We start from the raw sequence: 19,817 nt of genomic DNA, 5'->3' as shown, positions 1-19,817 counted from the left end.
GTGGTCAATTGAGAAAAGAAATCTCACTCTGTCCTTCCTAACTATACAGCAGTTTGTTATTAGGAAGTTGAACAACATAAGCCAAAAGATTGTTCCACAGCTGTAAATTCTTGTTAAAATGATTTATTTCACTGAAGTTACTAAAACTTTACAACTCTAAGAGTGAATTCTAGCAATATTTGTACTTATGATCACAAAGAAGCACAACTCAATCTGCATGAAGTCTGTTTTATTGTTTCAAAACAACAACAGCATGTAAAGACTCAGAGCAAAATAACTATATTTTTCATTCTCATGAAGTATTTTCATGTAAATGCAGATCTAATTATTTTTCTACCATCCACTTGTTTTTATCAACTCCAGTGAGATGCTATTTGAAATGAACGCTATGCACTGCACTGGAGTAACAAACTACTTTGGGACAAATGACTAACAGCACAACTCTAAAGACCACTATCATCCCAATATGTGTGAGCAGCATAACTCCACAGGAATCATTCAGTCTTATTCACTGGTAAAAAGCAAGGATGCCAGTTTTCAGATCCTTCCAACAGAAATCCTTTCTGGGAAGATGGAGGATACATCCAGAACAGTGTAGACTACCTCTGCCCTATTCTACTCCCTGTGGCTGTTAATGGCTTAGGACAGATCCTAACTCCACTAACTACTAATAGTCCCAACGGAACTGCCAATGAATTAGAACTGATTAATCCAATTACGGCATCATCAGGTCATACCACAGTGAGGCCTTACCCACTCTATGGTGGGAGGTCTTGCTGGGATGCAATAATGTTTATGAAAATATATCAATTATAGAATGGTCTTTTCCAGCCTAAATGATTAAGACCATTAAGTCCAACCATTAACCCAGCACTAAACCATCTCCTAGATGTACCTAGAGTACCACATCTACAAGTCTTTCACATACCTTCAGGGATGGTGACTCAATCACTTCCCTAGGCAGCCTGTTCCAATGCTTGACAACCTTCTAGATGAAGAATTCCTAACATCCAATCTAAACAACTTGAGGCCATTTCCTCTCATCCTATTACTCATTACTTAGGAAAAAGTTAGATACCATTCTCACTACAACCTCCTTTCAGACTGTTGTAGAGAGCAATAACGTCTCCCCTGAGCCTCCTTTTCTCCAGGCTAAACAACCCCCAACGACAGTACAGGTACAACAGTCTCTAGCTCCTTTGTACATAAAACATGGGCTAGCACCCACTACAAAAATGCAGGTAATGAAACATTAACAGTTCTTGGAAAATCCAATGGCAAGTTGCTTAGTTTACAGCAGGACCTTAAGAACAGCTCACAGCTGGCTCTATGTCATATGATCTCAGAATATATGATCTCAGAACACAATCTACATAAAACAGTGCCAAACAGCACTTCACAGAGGCTGTTTTGGACTCCTAGAACTTAACAGCTTGGTCTCAATTCTATCCTTGGCTAGGGAAAGCTACCTGCATTCTTTCCAATTCTTCCCAGAGTTGCTGGGTTTAAGGATACCTATTGATTCTGAGAGAGTACTGCATGCATCTAAGCTACTTCTAGATTTGACTTGGCTCCACACATTCATATAATACTGGCTCAGACGTAATAATCCTGATGCAACCAGTTGCATAGACATTACAACGCTTAAAAATTCAAGTTGAGCCTAAAAACCAGACTGGATATGAGACCTGTAGTATTATGTAAGGGAGCCCAGTTCTACATAATTTTAAATAATAGAGAATTGACTATTTATTCCAAGAAGCAAACTGAGATTAGAGTAATATGACATTTGTCTCATACTGCCATCTGCTGAAAAAAGCCAGCTACTTCTCTACAGAACTTTTCCTGTTCATTCTTCTCACTGCACCTCATAACAAGATTACATGTGATTTTATTTCCTCAACTACAAAGAAAGATACAAAACCTTCTACTCTCCCGTTCTTACAATCATATAATGCTGGAAGTTTACAGCATGGACAAATATTGAGCCACTATTAACGAGACACTAAAATAAATTAATGGGGCTACTGCAGAATCCAGATGTCTAGATATCAGCCACATAAAATGTTTAAGAGTGTTGTGAGGGTTACAGAATTAAAGCTAATGAGCTGTATCAGCTAGCAACGCCTCTGGGCTGATGGAATGATCACATGCTTCTTACTACTCTTTCTGTGCAGCCTGTTCACTATTCCAAATTAAGCATAAGATAGTATAATTAGACAACTGTCAGTTAACAGTGAAATGACAATCAGACAGTGAGGGTCATTACACATCCTTCAGCACATTCTTCAAAATTTAGTCATTATGCAGAGAAGCTCAATAAGCCAAAGAGAAAGTTTTACATCTTACTTACACCCTTCTCTGTTGCATGAATATCTGTATTTCCATAAAGTGTTCCAAGACCAATTACTTTGCCACCGTTTGTCCGTATATCTATTTTATGGCTCTGGAAAAAAAGTTCAAAAATCCTATGGTTAGGATAATCATAACAAGATTCTATCTTGATTATCTTGGTTTTCAAGCTGTACCACAATAATCACCTTGGATCACACACTCCATTTTACTGTGAAGCCTTCTCCTCAAGTTATCGCCAAATGTGTTTGATTATTTCCAGTGTAGTCAAACTGAAAGCCAATCACCTTTCTGTATAACCAGAAACACAAGGGAAAGAAGGATGCTGAGGAACCTTTTACTCTCAATACAAGTGGTTTTTCTGGGTGGTTGGTTTGGGTTTTTATAACTAGAAAAACATTCACTCAGTATATAAAGCAGCAGGCAACGAAAGTGAAAACTTTGTTTTTCATTTATGCTCCATCCAGAAACCAAGGTAATGTACATACCCAGTGCTGACGCACAAGAGGAACAAGCTGGCAGTGAGAACTGAACTTACAAACTGAAGCCTTCCATTGACCTGAAATTTCACAAAATTCTATAGGACAATGATATACAAACATACCGTAAAACTACTTATGCTTGGAGTAGTATGTAAAACCATAAACCTCTATGTGTGCATACCAGTGCAAACCCTAGGCCTGCAAGTAGAACCAGATCCTGGTGTTTCATTCCAGATACTAATTCAAATTAGGTATTTGGCATACATCTGCATTACAATCTCAAGGTTTTCACAGTCCAAACAGGTCTTCAGAGTAAAATGCAATGCCCCAACTAGACTTCAGCAGTGCTTCAGACTTTTTAAAGGTTGCAAATAACTCAGCTGTGTAGTTAAGCTTCTGTACAAATAATAGATGATTCTCTCCATATAGAGTAAAAAAACGATAAAGTTAAATTAGATGCCTCAGTCAGACAGCACAGTTCTTTCAAGGCAGTTTCATCTGGCACATTATCGTAACAATGGTTAAAGAACAAATCCTCCAAGCACATAACACCAGGAAAATATGGGAATTCATAACATATGAATTAATGTAGAGCAGTGACTTATCAGTATAGCCACTGACAGTTAAGCAAAATAAAACCATGACATACACACTTATTTCCTCAATTTTTCTTTCCTTTTTTTTTAATAAAAGGATTTTTTTTTCTATATAGTTTTTGGGACAAAAAAGTTCTGATAAGATACAGATGTCTCAACTTCCCTCCCCCCCCTGAATTATTAGACTATGCATATCTCTTAAAAAAAACAAACAACCCAAAACACACACACAAAAATAAACCCCAAAACAAAACCATGAACCTCACAAGCTTTCAGAGGCAGGCATCAAGACACCTAACAGACAGCAGGATTTGCTGAGAGGATGCAAGTTATAATGATCAAATAGCTTTTTCATTAAAAGTGAATATTCCACTCACTGAAAGTAAGGAACACTAAGTTGTCACAGGGTTTCTCCTAGCAACATGAAAAGGTCTGAGTAAGGAAGAGGTAAAAGGCTGCCAAGGAAGTCAAAGATGTTAAAAGAAAAACAGAAGAGTTTGTTCAGTTCAAAGAAAGAAAGGACGGTGGTACAGGATTTTAACAAATCATGCTCAGACATGGTGTCTGGTGAGGAAGCATTGCAGGTCTTCCACTGATTGTGTGGAAGACACCTGGAATTCTTGTCATCACTGGCACAGTCAGGAAGCTGGAAGTAACCACTGAACATAGAAACGAAATGCAAGGATCTCCTTGGTCCCAATGTCACTGCTAAGCTGATGGACTGTAATAAAAAGCAGGATTAAAAATTAAGAAGCAGCAGCACTGCCTTCTCAAAAAAGAATTCGGGATTAATTAATACTCTGAAGAAGACCTAGAAGTTCTAGCCCTTTTTTGGAATCAATTGACCTGCAGACTTGGAAAGGATAGGGTAAACAGGGCTTTAGCCAATTACAAAACAAGCACCACCAAAAAGATCTCAATAGAACAACCCTCAACAAATCTCACTGGCTAGATAATGCCTATCCCACCAAAAGCACCAGTCAAAAATCCATTAAAAAACTCATACAGGATACTCATCTTTTCTGTTATATTGCTAGCATGCATGATTAAGGAAAGTGGATGTCAGTTTTTTAGGTCTTTTGTAAGGACGCCATACTCCAAAATCAAGTTTTTAATTACAAGTTACACAAACAACTTTGTGGCAAGGTAAAAGAATCAGCAGCTGTGAAGCTGTTTGCCTGTGTGCTTTAAATAAAAAAAAACTGGTCATGTGGGGACTATTCAAGTCACTGATCAACGACCTATTGCTCCCCACAATAAAGTCTCCTGCTTTGCTAGTCAATGACGTTTGCGGATAGCATGACAGCAGAGCAACATTAAACAGCTCTTTAACGCGTCCAGGGGAGGGCAGTATCACTTCAGTTTGCTCAGTAAGCGCACTCCCTAAGGAAAAATAAGCTTTTGTGCTGCATTATGGAATCTAGTCAGTAAGATTATCAGCAGCTTTGGGAAAAAAAAAAACAACAACAAACAAACCACTAAACCAAGGGTTAATAATTCTGCTTCTCTGATAATACAGAGTATAATTCTTGAACCCATATTAGAAGAAATGAGTTACAGTTGCTTTACTAGAACTATAGTGCTTAATAACATGAGACTAAAAGTTGGTTGCATGGCTGAGAGATATTGTAATACTCCTAACCTAAAAGAATATTCAGGGTAACTAATTGGGTTAAAAAAAGCCAAAGCCTTCTAATCTACGAAAGCTTTGTTTTGCTTTCTGGGACCAGGCCATTCCTGTCATCTGAGGCCAAAGGGAACAAAGAAGCCTTCTGTGGTCACCAGCAAAGTGGACACATTGAGGTGCATGCACAGGAGAAGGGTCGTCTTTTACGCTTGTAGTTTTCCTGACATTTTTCTGAACTGAGGAAAGCTCAAAACTGACAGAGGTAAAAAAGCAACACCAAGCTCCTCCAGTGGAGTACTACAGAGGAATTGATCTCAAAAGCCCCGGACTGGTGACTTTGCAGGCTTTTTTTCAGTTTATTGTTTCATCGCTATTTGAAGTCTCAAGGAAAATAGAACTTTTTCATTTTTAAAACTCAACATTATTCATATCTCACACTGTTTATGAGAAAAGATGCCCACAAAATTACTTATCTTTCCTCAAAATCCTCTTTTTCTATGACGCACCCCCCCCCCCCAAATAAATCTTGACAATTGTGATGCATGCTGTCACTATTACTGGCCAAACTACCTTGTTTTCTCATACTGTGTAGCTTCTCATGTACTGCTGTTTGCTATTATTATATAACAGAGCCATTTTTAACCAGCTTTAGGTAGCAGTAATACATACAGTACTATTAACTTCTTGTTAGATTTCAGTTACCTTTTTAAGAGTAAAATGGTCAGTTATACAGAATCTGGAAGTTCCAAGTTATTTATAGTTCACTGAAGATGGAGTAAACCTAGCTTTCTCGTATATTCGATCTCCTTTAAATTCAGTTTCGCATATGCATGCTATAAAATCATCTTTTACACCACGGTAAAGAAAATGTGTAAAGATTTTTCATATCTCAAAAAAAAAAATTAAACTTAGGAACTATACTATTTGAAAAGCGCCTTTTTTTTTTAAGTTTATGCCCACTCCTGCAAGTGCAATCCTAATTATTAAATTCGATTCCAAACAGCACCTAAGTCTAGATATACTTTGATTATTCCTACAAAAGCCTATGTCAGCAAAGCTTAAGTCTTAAAGACTGAAAAAACAAGGTCATGACCATGACATGTACAGTATTTATCAGATAAAATCCAGCCAGGTATTTTGGACAGAATGTATAACTTCTGATTGAAAATTAACCTAGGGTTTGTTAATAGCACTTACATATCAGAATTATTAAAAAAAAAAAACAAACACCAAAAACACACACAAAAAATAAATCACATACTGCAAAGTATGCAGCTAGACAGGAAATCCCAGTCTGTCTTCTTTTTTTGTTGAGAGGCAGGGGGACAAAGATTAGGCTTACTGCTGTCACTGTTTCTGCTGGCTTTGGCTATCACCAATGGTATCTGGACTTCTGATTGCACATTATTTTGTGTTAGTAACTTTGTGTTGTAATTGTATGCAATAAATAAAGGTGAGGTGCTATACACAGAGTAACACTGAGAAATATCAGAGTACTTATCTCCAGAACTGGTATTTAAGTTTAGGTACTATATTCCACCCATGATCCCTCTTAAAGCATGGAGTGTGGGAGGGTTCTTTGTACCTTTATTGACTGCAGGACACTAGTCCCCTTCTCCGTTTCTATTTTGCAGTTATCACATTCTAGTTTCTGAATCCTCACGCAGCCAGTCCCTGATGTTTTGATATCCAAGTCTAGAATTAAAAGAGTTTTATTAGCAACAGAATGAGAATAACCAAATCTATTTAACACAGTACTTGATTATTTTATATAGCAACTATAAATAGTAGGGGAAAAAAGGAGGTTCTTTGTTACTAAAGAACCTTCTTGTGAGGCTTGGCCACACAGTTTCAATTGCATGACTAGTCACGATGAACAATCAACACTGAAAATTTTATAAGCCTGTGTATATCCATCTACCTTGAAGAGAAAACAAGGCAGCATAGTGATTGTAACCTCTGGCAAGGAATCAGCAGGGTGTGGTCCTTCAGTGTAGTTTTCTTTTCCTTATTAACCTACTCCCAAACTCCACCTCATACCCCAGTCACCAATTTTATTAGCAACTCTGCAGAGACATTTTGATATCCTGACATGGGGTTTGGGGTGGAAAGGTTGGCAAGTTATTTGAGGCCACACAGAGTAATAAGATTCAACAGCACAAATACATAGGTCTGATTTTAGACCTACACTGCTTCAACTAGCAAGCAGTCTAACACAAAACCAGGTATAGAAGTGTTTGCATGTGTCATTCTTCCCTAGGCTTCTGGAAGGCCCGACTTTCCCTGGAATGAAGATGCATGTTTGCCTCTAGTCTGAATCAGCTTACCTTATTACTGTTCATAGGCACTCACAAAACCAAGGCACTAGGTCCTGTAGATAACTCTTACCAAGTGAATAATTTATGGGCTCATAGTGCTTCACACAGGAGAAGCAAAAGCATTTTTCTGCCACTCAGGATCACCCCTAAGTTTAAAGAACAAGGAAGAAGTTTGAGAATGTGCAGTCTGGGGATTCTGACTATATTAGTAATCATTTATAGTAATGACCACTGTAACAACTGGCACAAAGTGAAGGCAGGAGAGAAAACAAGTGGGTTTGCTCTTCTAAGGATACAAGGCAGAAAGAAGAAAAGTGTTTGCTGAAAGACATGTAACTGAAGGACTAACAGACAGTGAGCCTTTTACTCTCTGAAGAAAAGGAGATTGTCTGTCAAAGAAACCTTCATTTAAGCACCTGTGAGTCTTTCTTTCACTTCTACTATCTGCCAATGTATATGCCAACAAGATTCCCCAAGGCAGACCCATGACACATCGGAGGCTGAAGATCAATACTGTCACACAGCTGCTCAGGACAGATGCTGGAACCTTGACAGCAGCAGTTTGCAGACCATGAAGATGAGAGACTGAGAGCTCCAATTAACAACAAAGGGAAGTTTTGCCACCTGACAAGCCAGGAGAATCCAAGAGGCAGAGCTAAAACACATTCATTTCTGCTGCTAAAGTGAAGCCTTATTACCACAGTAAGATAAGAGGTTAAATTTAAAGAAGGATGCAGACTGTGTTAGAAGGTAACAATTCCCTAAGAGGGCTAGAACAGGTGGACTGGATAAGCATGTTTTCTGGAAAGTTGTTTTATTTGCAGAAACTATATTCTTAGCCTCTTCATGGAAGACTTTCAAGAGAGATAATGTGACCGAGACATTAATCAAACAATATGTTTCTTACATTTAAGTAAGCTAAGATACACTTTGAGGCATGTAAAAATGCAAAACCTGGCAAAGAGGACTGGTGGCTATCATCAGAGGCTTAATGGCCAACTTCACAAGGTTTTATGTTGGTAAAGCCTACACAGTTTCATCAGACCAAAAACATCTGAGTGGTATCTATCCTTGAATGGATACTTGAATGGATGGATGGTATATGCCTTGTGGAACAAACTGCCAAGAGGAATGGAGTTTGCCAGGAAGCTCTCATCATGAAACTGTTTACTTGAGTGGACACTAGATATAGAGATCCACTGAGGTGCTGAGCTGTATTAGGCTCAGAAAATCCGATGAGCTGAAAACAGCTGACAGCCAAGAAAAACCCAAGATGAAATATCACTTATGTTTGTCCTGTTCTTACTCTTCCCTGAGCATCTGTTTATGCTGGCTGGAGACAGGACAGTGGGCTAACTGGAGGCATGGTGCTGTAAATTAAGTCTGCTGAATTCTTTTAACTCTGTGTCTGAGTAGCTTTGCTTAGCATGAGTAAAATTGCTGAAGCCTTAGGCCACAAGCCCCAAATGACCGAACTTCTCTTGAACTGTTGCTTAGTTAGGTGAAGGGAGGCCCTGAGGCCAGTACAAAGTGGAAGACAAGGAAGCCACTATCAGCAGAAGATGCAACCCCCATCCAGATAAGAAACAGGTACAGACCAGTCTGGAGACAGAGAAAAACTCCAATAAGGAACAAGAAGACCCCAGACCAAGGATCATCATTCTACCAATAAGTGCGTGCAAGGTGCATGAAGAGCATACGAACAAGGAGTGCACAGACAGTACACTGGGTACGAAGGCTCAGACATTTCTTTGTTCTGGGTCCCTCCCTGCCCGCAGACGTCAGCTGGGGCACCTAGTGGTGTCTATCACTGTACCACTCAGACAAATTACCATACTGGACTTAAAGCCTGAGACCCTGCTGGGGATAACCAGGGTGAAAAAATATCTTTAACAATGGTACAAATTAGTACAGCCATTCTAACATAGACAAAGTAAAGCATGCTGAGAACAGGGAGGGGGAGAGCAGCTCCCTCCCTCCCTCCTTCTCCCACCCCCCCCCAATTTTATTTACAGAATGTTTCTCACTATATTAGTTGCTGGGAACAAAAGAGATCTTAAGCTTTGGTAAACATATACATATATATAAACACCCCTTCAGTTATCAAAAAATCCAACATCAAAACAAAAACCAAGAAGTAAATTATAGTGATGAGTAAGACTACAAATTGAAAGAGAATGCAGGTCCTTTCAAATGAAAAAGAAGTGCGTGTGTGTGTTGGGGAGGGATGGTGTGTGTGAACAAAACCAAACCAAAAGGTTACATAGTATAATTCAAGATATAGGGGAGGGGAAAGTAAGTGAAGATAAAAAGGTGCAGAATGTCTTCAACGTAAGGCTTTAAAAAAGTGGTAACCAAGAGAACACCATGCTCTAGAAAAGTCATGGATAACATTGATGAAACATGAGCAGAATGAGATTAGTCACCATTTCTTATATCACAACTGCAGCAGAGCATCAAATGAAACAAAAGCAGCAGTCTTGGACAATGACGTGAAGCAAACCAAAGGATCTCTTTTCTCCAGCATCATCTGTTTGTTTCCACATCAGTGAGTAAACACAGGTACCTCTGGGTCAAGTGTTTCCTAAAGCTCTGCTCAGAAGGGCATTGTCCTAGCAAGCTTGCCCTTTTCCTTCCCTAAACTTAAGAGCCACTATCAGTCCAGCACAGTTGTTTATTCGTTTTAGGCACTACAGCTGCTCTCCCAAGTTGCTTATGGGTCCCATATCAGAAACCCTGCACAGATTTTTAAACCCTGTGCACAAAAACATAATGCAAGAGTTATGCCAGACAAGGCAGCTCTTCCTGTCAATTCATCTGTATTGCTGCCTTCCAGGCTTTTTTGATCCCTGTGGCTGATCACTCAGCCTAACAACCACTACCAGAGTTGGTAGATTCAACAACCCTGCTGAGCACAGCCTCTGAACGGCAGATGTCAGAGCAAAAATAAAAGTGTTGTAACTACCACTTCATGGCAGAAGTTTCAGCTTTAACAACTGCCGACAAAAAGTCAACAATAAATTATATACCTAAACACCTAAGAAGTCAGGAAACCCAGGAAAAAAGGGACGTTTTGAACCTCCTTACTTGGAGGAGGCACGATGCCACTGAGGAATACCGCTGCCAAGAGCGCTTCTAGTCTCCACCGGAGGGAGGGACGGAGGGATCCCGTCTGCCCCCGGGCTCTGCGGACCACCACGCCCGGAGGGGAGGCCCGGCAGTCAGGCGCGCAGCCGCTTCTCCAGCCCCGCTTCACCCACCGAACTTAACAGGTGTCCTCACGTCCACGGCGGCCTTGCTGTCCAGGCCGTCCGCCACGATCGCCATCTGCTCCAGCGCCTCGTCGTACTCTACCCGGACGCGGTCCTGCTCCCGGCCGCGGGGCGAGGGGCTGCCGCCGGCGCCGCTGACAGCCACCAATACGCGATCCGCGTCCGGGTAGCGCTGCGGGTCCAGCGGGCGGACGCTCACCTGGCAGGGCAGCCGCACGCGCAGGCGACCCCGAGCCGCTGTCGCCATGGGAACGGAGGACGCTGCTAGTTGCGGCGGGGCCGGCAGCAGCCGCGCAGGTAGGGGCCTGCGGCGGGGTTGGCGCTGGGGCTGCGCTGCCTGGAGGGTTTTGCTGCGGCCGGGGCTGGGGAAGGCAAAACCGCAGCACCAATGTAGAGGTGGGAAGCGAGGCCAGCGGCGCAGCCTCACACTGGTTTGAGGAGACCCGGGAGGGCCGGGGCCCACTCTTCCCGGGGTGCCGGGAGTCTTCACCCCCTCGGGCCCGAGATGGTGCCCTGTCTTGTGTGAGAAGACGAGGTACCTCAGGGCGTGCGGGCTGTGAGCCCCTCGGACTGGTCCTGGTGCGGCTAGGTGTTAGTTTCCAATGGAGGAACCGTGCTGGTTGGGTTTTAGCCCGCTCAGCTACCTGAGAAGGAGCAGCCTCAGGATTTAACAGCTGCAGGGAGAAGGCAGGGAAAAGGGAGGAATGGGAAGGGGGAAATAGCATGGCTTTGTGTGACAGCCTGGTCTTTGTTATGCTGAAGCTCAGAGTGAGACGCCATGTGTTGAAATGTCCTCGGTCAGAGGATGAAGCAGCGGTTTGGCATATGTGCTGGAAAAACTGTTTTTTTCTGAAGTGGCACTGCAGAGGTCCAAACTTGCTCTCTGTCAGGATGGCTTGGTTAACATGTTATTTACTGTGAGTGCTTTTCAGCAGCCTAGCAGTTCTAAAGTCAGCCAAATACGTATTTTCCTGAGTTCTGTATAAATATATCATGAGACAATTTCCTTACAGGGTTAACAAATGAGTGGGAAACTACTGAATTCAGTTCAAAAAACTTTTATGGACTTTATAGCCCCCAATATTGTCATATAATAATTAATAAAAGATATGGGGGGATGTGGGCATAATGATGTAAATTCAGGGGCTGCATTCTTGTCATGGATGTAGGTTACTGGCAAAAATGAGTGTAACATGCACAGAGAAGGGTGCGTTGTCTCAGCTAAATTGCAACATAAGAAATAATGAAATCTGGGGCTGTTACTTTATTGATTTGCTCCCTGCTGCACTCCATGTGTTGTTTTTCTTCTTTTCCAAAAATAACCATGCAAGCCATGCAATATGACAATTGCTCATCAACCTCTTTTCATCACATTAGCCTTGTTTCCATTTTTTAGCACTGTCTGGCATTGATTATGTATGAATCTGCAGTGAGGTCTGAGTGTCCAAGAGGCAAGAAGATGACCCTGGCTTTTTGGTCTGCCTGTAATTTTCACTGTGTAAAGTTTAATCAAGATTCACTAAAGCTCTTCAAGTTAAACTATTTCATTGGTTTACATATTCAATCTCAACAACCATTAGATGAAACTCAAAAAAGAGCCAGCCTGCCACATGATCGTTTAGTATAGAAGAATTCTAGAAAGACAAAAATGTATCAAGAAATATCTTGGGAGATGATGGGATAGAAGTTCATTTTTTTTTTTGTCTTTAGACATAGTCTGTTTGGGGAAAAAAATACAAAATTCTCACTCTTGAGAATAAATACCAAATTTAAATGTTCAATAATTTGTCAGGGAAACAGCTCCAGACCTGTAAGGGTGGTGTAATGTGCTGTAATTCCGCTAGATGACAGCCAATTCAACAAATAAATCTGTTGACCAGCTGTTGAAGGGAATCCTGTCTTTGGTTGAGTGGGGCTGACCACTGCCAGCCGTTTCTCCCTCAAGTCAGTGATGCTGTTCCTTATCATCCTCTCCTACTTTGTCTTAAACGTCAGTGCTGTTTTCCCACTGCCCCCTTTTCCTCCAGCATCTTGGTATTTGAAGCTCCTGGTGTAGGCAGAAGTTTATCATATTGGGCTCTGAACTATGCTCTGCACTGTCTTTAATACTGTCAAGTTTTGCATTATTAGGAACTTTGATCAAGAAATCTTTCAAAGATGCTTAAGCCTTAGCTAGTATTTATTTTACAGGTTTGTGTGGTTTGGTTGTTTTTTTTTTCCATTACATACAGTCTAAGCATACTTATACAGCTAAAAATACTGAAGAAAACAGATTAAAAGTAATTGCTAGGAAGGTGTCCTTCTTTCTCTGTACATATGAAGCCTCATGTTTTTAATATTTTATTTATGCCATCTATATTTTGGCTGTAATATTGATTCAGTTTCATCTTCATACTCTTGACTGAATTCCAGCTGATCACAGATCAGCTGGTATGGCATGTAGCATAGTGCAATAGTAAATGAGATTTATTTTTATCTTTAATATCCTGACTTGTCACTTGCAGGAGAAGAAAGCTATATCAAATTTATAATTGAAGATTTCAAGATGCCTGTGTGATTCCTTATTAACCATTTTGCCAGATATTTACTTACAGTGTTGCTTTATAACAAAGAATAATCTGTATTTCATGTAAAAGATAACAAAAACTAGACCTTATAAAGTGTTACAAAATAATTTTAAAGCCAAAGCATTACTAGAGGCATTTTAAGGCTAAAGTAAGTAAGAGAGAGATTTCAAGGGAAGACGAATTAAATAAAAAGGACATACAGGAAAGGCTGTAGGAGGAATAATTTTTACTAACCTTTACATTTGTAATCAGTCATAGAACAAGATCAGTGCTTCGGGTACCCACAGGGTACGAACTTAGACTGCCCGAGCAGGATTAAGTTCATCCATTTGCTGTAATTGTAATGAAGAAATAATGTGACTTCATTGCTCAGGAAAATAGGGCCACCCTGCAGAAGTGTTCTTGCTGGTGTTACACTCATGGTGAGGCTCCTACCTGCAGATGCAAGACCACCTCTTTTCAAGTTAACATCTAGCATTTGGGCAAGGGTCATCACACCCAGTGTATCCATGTTGCTCCCTATCATAAGGCTTAAGAATTTTGTAGCCAGGATGTTTTTTCCAAGTTTATTAAAGATCATAATCTGATTCTATTACAAAATATTTGTATTATATTTTAGTTTATTTGTATTTTGTCATTTGTATTTTTTCAGGGATGTATTTCTGAGCTGTTTCCTTGAGCCTTCTTAGTTTTCAAGACTTGTCCAGATTCAATGAGTAGGCAGAGAGTGAGTTTTGTTTGTTTTCCCTTAGTGTTTCAGTGTGTATGTAGTGATGGTAACCATTTCTTCTCAGGAATGGCAGAGGGAGGCAGTCTCCAAATAATACAATGGTTTGGAATTTGGGGATTTTTTTTTTTTGTCATGCTATCAGAAATTTTCTGAGGAAATGAAGTTCCTCATAGAAACCAAATGAAAAGGGAAGTGGCAAATCTTAACATTCAAATTCTCCCTGTCTTAGCTGTATCTAATTAGAACTCCAGCAGATAAATCTCTATGTGGCTCAGGGTGATTCCATCCCAAATAACAGAGACTTGAAAAAAAAGGGGAAACAATGGAACTTAGAAATCGTTAAGCAGTTAAGGTATGTGGTGTGCTTTCAACTCCCGTAAGTAGTTGTCTGTGAGGCTGTGCAGTCTAATCAAACAATCCATTCTGAATTACATGTATATTTTAATGCCCTATTGTACATGATATCATTTTAATTTTAATGATCATTTAACGTTGGCAAAGCTTTGTCATTTAAAGATACATCTCTTCATGCTGAAGCATGGGCATTGCCCAGTTAAAGCAGAAGGTCTGCTGCTTACAAAACTGTAAGCTTTAACTTTAGGAAATAAAATTTAGGGGATGAAAAGAACATCACTATGTGATTGAATAAATCCATGGTACTCCTCTGTTATTAATATTGTCTGTCTCATCTCTTCCCTTCTCCTTGAAGAGGATCAGTAGAATTTTAAATGTTTTGGAGACGGGTGATAATGACAATGGAAGGAAGAGAAGGGCTTTCATGCCAGTGACAGCAGGTAGATTGGCTTCTTTAGCCTAAAAAAGGATTAGCAAATGAAGATACAATGTTAGAAAGAAAAATAGTGGCATAGAAAGGCTGTGGTTATTCAGTGACCTATCCAGTAAAAGAGCTAAGTGGCATCAAGGAGACAGATTCAAAACAAACTAAAAGCACTGGGTACGCATGTTGCACAGACGTAAGGTGAAAATCTCCATTCCCCAGGATTTTGCAGGTACTGGTAATTTTGCCTGAGTTCAAGGGGAGAGGGTATGAGTCCACAGAAGCATCAGCACAATGTGACTGGTGGATTCTTCTGTCCCTCCTTAGGCATTCAGTGTTGGCTGGGTATGCAAAGCTAGATCAGCTTTTGGTCTGAGTAGATACTGCCATTCTGATGTTCCAACTACACTACACAATTTTTCTAACATTCAGTCTGAAATGCCAAGTCAGTTGACTTGTTTGAAAACAAGATTTTAGGGTTTGTTTTGTCTTTTGTGTTTTTTAAGATTTGTGCACAGAAGGGGATAGCATAAAGTTGTAGATAAATATCCTGAGGTTTAGATTGGATATTAGGAAAACTTTTTCTACCTAAAGGATTGTCAAGCATTGGAACAAGCTGCCCAGGGAACTGGTTGAGCCAACATCCCTGAAGGCATTTAAATGACATGCAGATGTGGTGCTTAGAGACATGGTTTAGTGGTGGACCTTGGTAGTGCTGGGTTATCATAAAATCAGTATTTTTGTGTCATCTTAAGTAGGCTGGTTGATGCAGCTTCATGAGTGGAGCTGCATCTCTTCTTGATCAGAATGAAATCTTATTACATTTTGCAACTGTCACCTCGAAAGACTCCATGCAGCTTACTGTCACCTATGTGAATTCTCCACTGACTTGTGTATGAATATTACTGTTAGCTACAGAGATACTGAAGGAAAGTTGCTGGCATTAGTCTTGGGAATCTGAGTTCAGACTTTTATTATTATTACTGTCCTGAAGCTGTTTCACAAGACAGTTCTCAGCCTGAATTGGCACAGCTTCCAAAACAGACTTGTAATTCTCTTCCATTGCAATTCTGTGTTGGATCAAGGGTATTATTCTCAGTTCTACAGTTTGAAAACATCCATATTTTTTCTGAAAACTTAGAAATCCTACCAACTTTCATTTCTATTCAAATTAGGCTATTTATCAGATACTGCAGAAATACAGATTTTCAGATTTGCTTTTTGAACTTTAAGTATCCAATTTTGTGTAAGCTGAATTTTAAATCTAATTATGTAGTAGGTAATTGAAGAATATCTTTTGTTACAGCCTATCCCCTTCCATCTTAAAAAGGAGCTGAGACTAGTGTTCATCACACTAGCTAAGGCTAATTGCTGTCCTCTGTCTCAGCTGTCTATAGCTGTGTCTTCAGATAATATTAGAAACTTTTAGGATTCAGAAAATTGTTTTTGTTTTCTCCCTGTGCAGAAAATTGGAATCTTGGTGAGGACTATTTTGTACTACCCTACTGGGAGGAAGTGTATTTTTTGACTGGTGTGAACTGTATGTTTCACATAACAAGTATTGACAAAAATGCCTACACCCATGAAGTTCTTGGTGTTTGGCATTGTTCTGCTTAGAGTTTCTGCCACTGTGCTTTCCCTCTGTCTGAATCCTTCCAATATGTTTAGAGGAACAAATAAAGTAGCAGCAGCCACAAACATAAAATGCATATGCTAAAATATTCAGTAGTTCTGTACCGATGAAAAATTGCTCTCTATTGATAAATGTGTATACATGTTTATGTACAGTATTTCAGAGTTTATTTCTTGGCCTCTGTGATGTTTACAGTTGTTTCACAATATTTTGACTCTTCCAGGAGGGATCATGAAATTGCTTTTTTTTCCGTAAGCAAATAGAGCTGCTGAAATCTCTCCAAAAGTCAAAATGTTCCCAAAGGAACTCCTAACAGCAGTGAAGAAAGTCATAAACTTGCCTGTTAAAGTTTCACTACCTTTATAGACAAGTGACTTTTCAAAAGGTGGATACATACAGCACAACATTTTTGTATCTATTTTCTCACAACAATTATAACAAGAAATTATATTTTTCTTAACCATCAGCTTTCTGGCTTTGGAATGCAAAATTGGTTGGTTTTTTTTGAGAAATCCAGTATATACTATTGAAATAGTCCCAAAATTTCTTTTCAATTTTATTAGAGTTTTAATTTTGTTTGTCCTTGGCTTATAATGGCTCTCTTTTAAAAGAGAAAGCTCTCCCATATGTTGTGCGAAAGGCTGAATTGGAACTAGATGATCTTAAGGTCCTTTCCAGCCCTAACCATTCTATGATTCTGTGATATATAGACTGACAAACTTGAGGTGGGTTCTGCAACTTTGGATTTTATAATGATTTTGTCCTACAGCAGAATACAATGTTCTCTGTGTGATAGTTATTGTGCATAATAATTAACCTAGAAAGACCTGCTGGTGTCAGGTGAGCGCTTGCAGAAGTTGACAGTCTTTCTCTCAGAATTTTGAACTAAAATACTGTGATACTGATTTTTCCATTAATTTCACATACAGTCAACTTCAGTGAACTTGTGCAGGAATTCTTAAATTCCTCCATGTATGCTCCATCTCCACTTTCTGCTGTGCTTTGCTGTACAAATGCTGTATGGCTCCCCTATCTCGCTATGTCATGGCAAGGTTTCTGTGTGCTTCAGAAGTCCTCCTCCCCTGTCTTTCCTCTGTAAAATGCTTACTGTCTTTAGTCATCCCATATCACTTATATCTTTCTCCTGTAAAGTTTTTGTCTTGTTTCACTATGCATTCATGCAAAAGGTCAATATTTTAAACTCTTTGAATATACAAAACTCTTAAGATACCATTATGCCAGAAGACCTTTTTGTCAGAATAATTATTTTTAACCAGTATTTTTCTACCTCCTATTCTCAGATTTTACATTATATTTTTCCATTTTGTATGGTTTCAGGGTTTATTTGTTGTGTTTGGTTTTGTCATCTGGTGTGGCGTTTTTTTAGGTATGGCCATGAAATCACTTGCAGACATGAATAACTGTAATGATTTTACTCACACACTTGTAACTTTACTTACAAGTTGGACCTGTTCTTGTCCTCAATATCAACATGTTCTGTGAAGGAGTTCCTTTTCCACGTAATTACCCCCTGCAACATCAAGGGACACCATGAAGGGTGGGCTTATGTTGGATGGAGAGGGAAGGGAGGAACAGATTTTATGGAAATGACAGGGAAAATTTCATAGTGGTTATAACTAGAGGAGTCCCATCCACTTGGAGTTTTCCTTTATAAGGACCTGCCTGAGAGCAGTGGCTGGGCTGCTTGGTTTGGCAGATTTTCAAAACTTAGTTGGTCAAATCCCTAAGCAAGTCAATTTAGTTTTGAAGTTAGCTCTGCTTTGAGTAGAAGACTGTGCTAGGTGACCCCAGAGGCGTTTTCCAGCCTAAACCTATCATTCAGTTGCTGTTCTTTAAGAAATACTGTTTGGCATGTTGTCTAGCATTTATGTGACAGTGACATAGCTAACTATTAGAGGATTTTTAAAAACACTCAAGCTACAGAGTGGTAGTGCACCCTTTTACAAGTCTTTCATGAAGCTGTAACTGTAGACCTGCCTAGTTTGCTCATGTTGTGACTCTTGTTGAACAGGGGTCTCACATGTCAATTTTGTGTTCTTTACACATTTATCTTGCACAGTTATATACATATATCTAAGGATATAATCAACTGTATTTTGCTGGTTTTGTTACTTCCTAGAACTTCAAATCATGAGTGAGGCTGGTGAAGAAAGTTCTAGTTCCAGTGGCACAGAATCGGCAATCGAGGAGCAATCCATCTGTGGTATAGTTCCAACAGTTTACAGCCAAGATGAGGGGTCCACTGATGTAACAGCAAGTCCTGCATTTCAGTGTTTAGATGAGGTACCATATACCCCAGTTTTCTCTATCTATAACTGCATATAGTGTCCAAATCAATTAATCTAAAATGTATATTTTAGTGTTAGTAATTGTAGGTTGTTACCATCGGTTCTCTGTAGCTTCCCTATCTTTTCTCTTATTTTTCTTTTTTTTTTAAATGGTAAGAACATTTTGTGAAGCAGAAACGTACATGGGGCGTATTCTTGTTGAGAATGGTGTGCTGAAGAGATAGCCATGTTGTTTTTCAGTTATTGTGGCCTTAAGGGGAATGAAAACAGAGAGGTCTAGGTTTTGTGGTGTTTTAGCTCAAGAGGTAATTGTATCATGAGTTTTAGAAAGACTCAATAGGTGCAGGAAAAATCCATGATAAGTGGCCCTTGAGGCACTAACTGATGATGTTAGAAGGACCCTTTTGGAGCTCAGTTCCTTTTGAAGAATTTTCTATGTTAAGGGAACTTTTAGAATACTAAAAGTATTTTAGAATTTAAGATTTCAAATACATATCAAATGAAATCATTAGCAGTGTAATGCCAGAAGAGACAGTAGGAGATCATCTAATCCAAAATTTACACTGAAGTAGATTCTCTGCAGATGCTTGTCTAATCTGTTCTTTAAAACCATAACTGATGGAGACAGCTCTTTGGGTATCATTTTCCAGCTTTTCATCAAAGCTGAAGTTTTAAAAAAATAGAAGTTTTTCCTGACTCCCAGTTTAAATTTCCTTTGGAGTGAATAATGCAGCTTTCTTCTTGCCTTTCCCACGGTGACAATGGACAGCAATCAAGTTCTGCCCTTTGTATAATAAAAATGTGCATCTCTCTTACATCCTAAACAGGCTTTGTTTATACTTCATGTTTTTCTTAAAGTTCCTACTTCAAGTTGCTTTACCTTGGGCTCTTTCCATCTTGGATCTGTCAGATTGGTCTGCTAGCCCAGCTTTCTCTCTCTGCCTTAGACTTCAAGTCAGTAGAAAGGAAAGGGCAAGAGTTTATAGTGAAGAGGAAAATAGGACTGCCCCTTTCCTATCCTGCTATCGAATCATACTGAACATAGCATGAAGCTGCAAAATCTCTCTCTAACCTCTTGTGCATTCAGTATACAGGAGGGAGAGATTTTCAGTTTCAACCCCATACCAGTATATGGTGAGTCCACAGCTTCCAG

At 39.6% G+C, this 19,817-nt stretch overlaps 2 protein-coding genes across 7 annotated transcripts in view; one reads left to right on the top strand and one right to left on the bottom strand.

Moving 5' to 3' along the window:
* Positions 1-10,894, bottom strand: part of FAM185A (family with sequence similarity 185 member A) — a 37,956-nt gene extending 27,062 nt beyond the window's left edge. Inside the window, exons 1-3 of the mRNA XM_062632049.1 lie at positions 10,636-10,894; positions 6,643-6,752; positions 2,354-2,446 (exon numbers count right to left, since the gene is read on the bottom strand). Coding sequence (XP_062488033.1) covers positions 2,354-2,446; positions 6,643-6,752; positions 10,636-10,894 — 462 coding nt within the window. The remainder of the gene's footprint in view (positions 1-2,353; positions 2,447-6,642; positions 6,753-10,635) is intronic.
* CCDC146 (coiled-coil domain containing 146) overlaps positions 10,886-19,817 on the top strand; it is a 72,813-nt gene continuing 63,881 nt past the window's right edge. For 4 of the 6 annotated variants that reach the window (XM_062632018.1, XM_062632017.1, XM_062632016.1 and 1 more), the window contains exons 1-2: positions 10,886-10,944; positions 18,496-18,659. In XM_062632018.1, coding sequence (XP_062488002.1) covers positions 10,893-10,944; positions 18,496-18,659 — 216 coding nt within the window. In that variant the 5' untranslated portion in view covers positions 10,886-10,892. Of the gene's footprint in view, positions 10,945-18,495; positions 18,660-19,817 lie in introns of those variants that run through there. The other 2 variants (XM_062632020.1, XM_062632019.1) reach the window with 2 other exon arrangements.

The sequence above is a fragment of the Pezoporus occidentalis genome, unplaced genomic scaffold, assembly GCF_034315485.1.
Source record: "Pezoporus occidentalis ecotype Australia unplaced genomic scaffold, CSIRO_AGI_Poc_V1 ctg38, whole genome shotgun sequence".
Taxonomy (NCBI): Eukaryota; Metazoa; Chordata; class Aves; order Psittaciformes; family Psittacidae; genus Pezoporus; species Pezoporus occidentalis.
The sequence above is the reverse complement of the archived record's forward strand: the minus strand, read 5'-3'. Positions and strand labels throughout refer to the sequence as shown.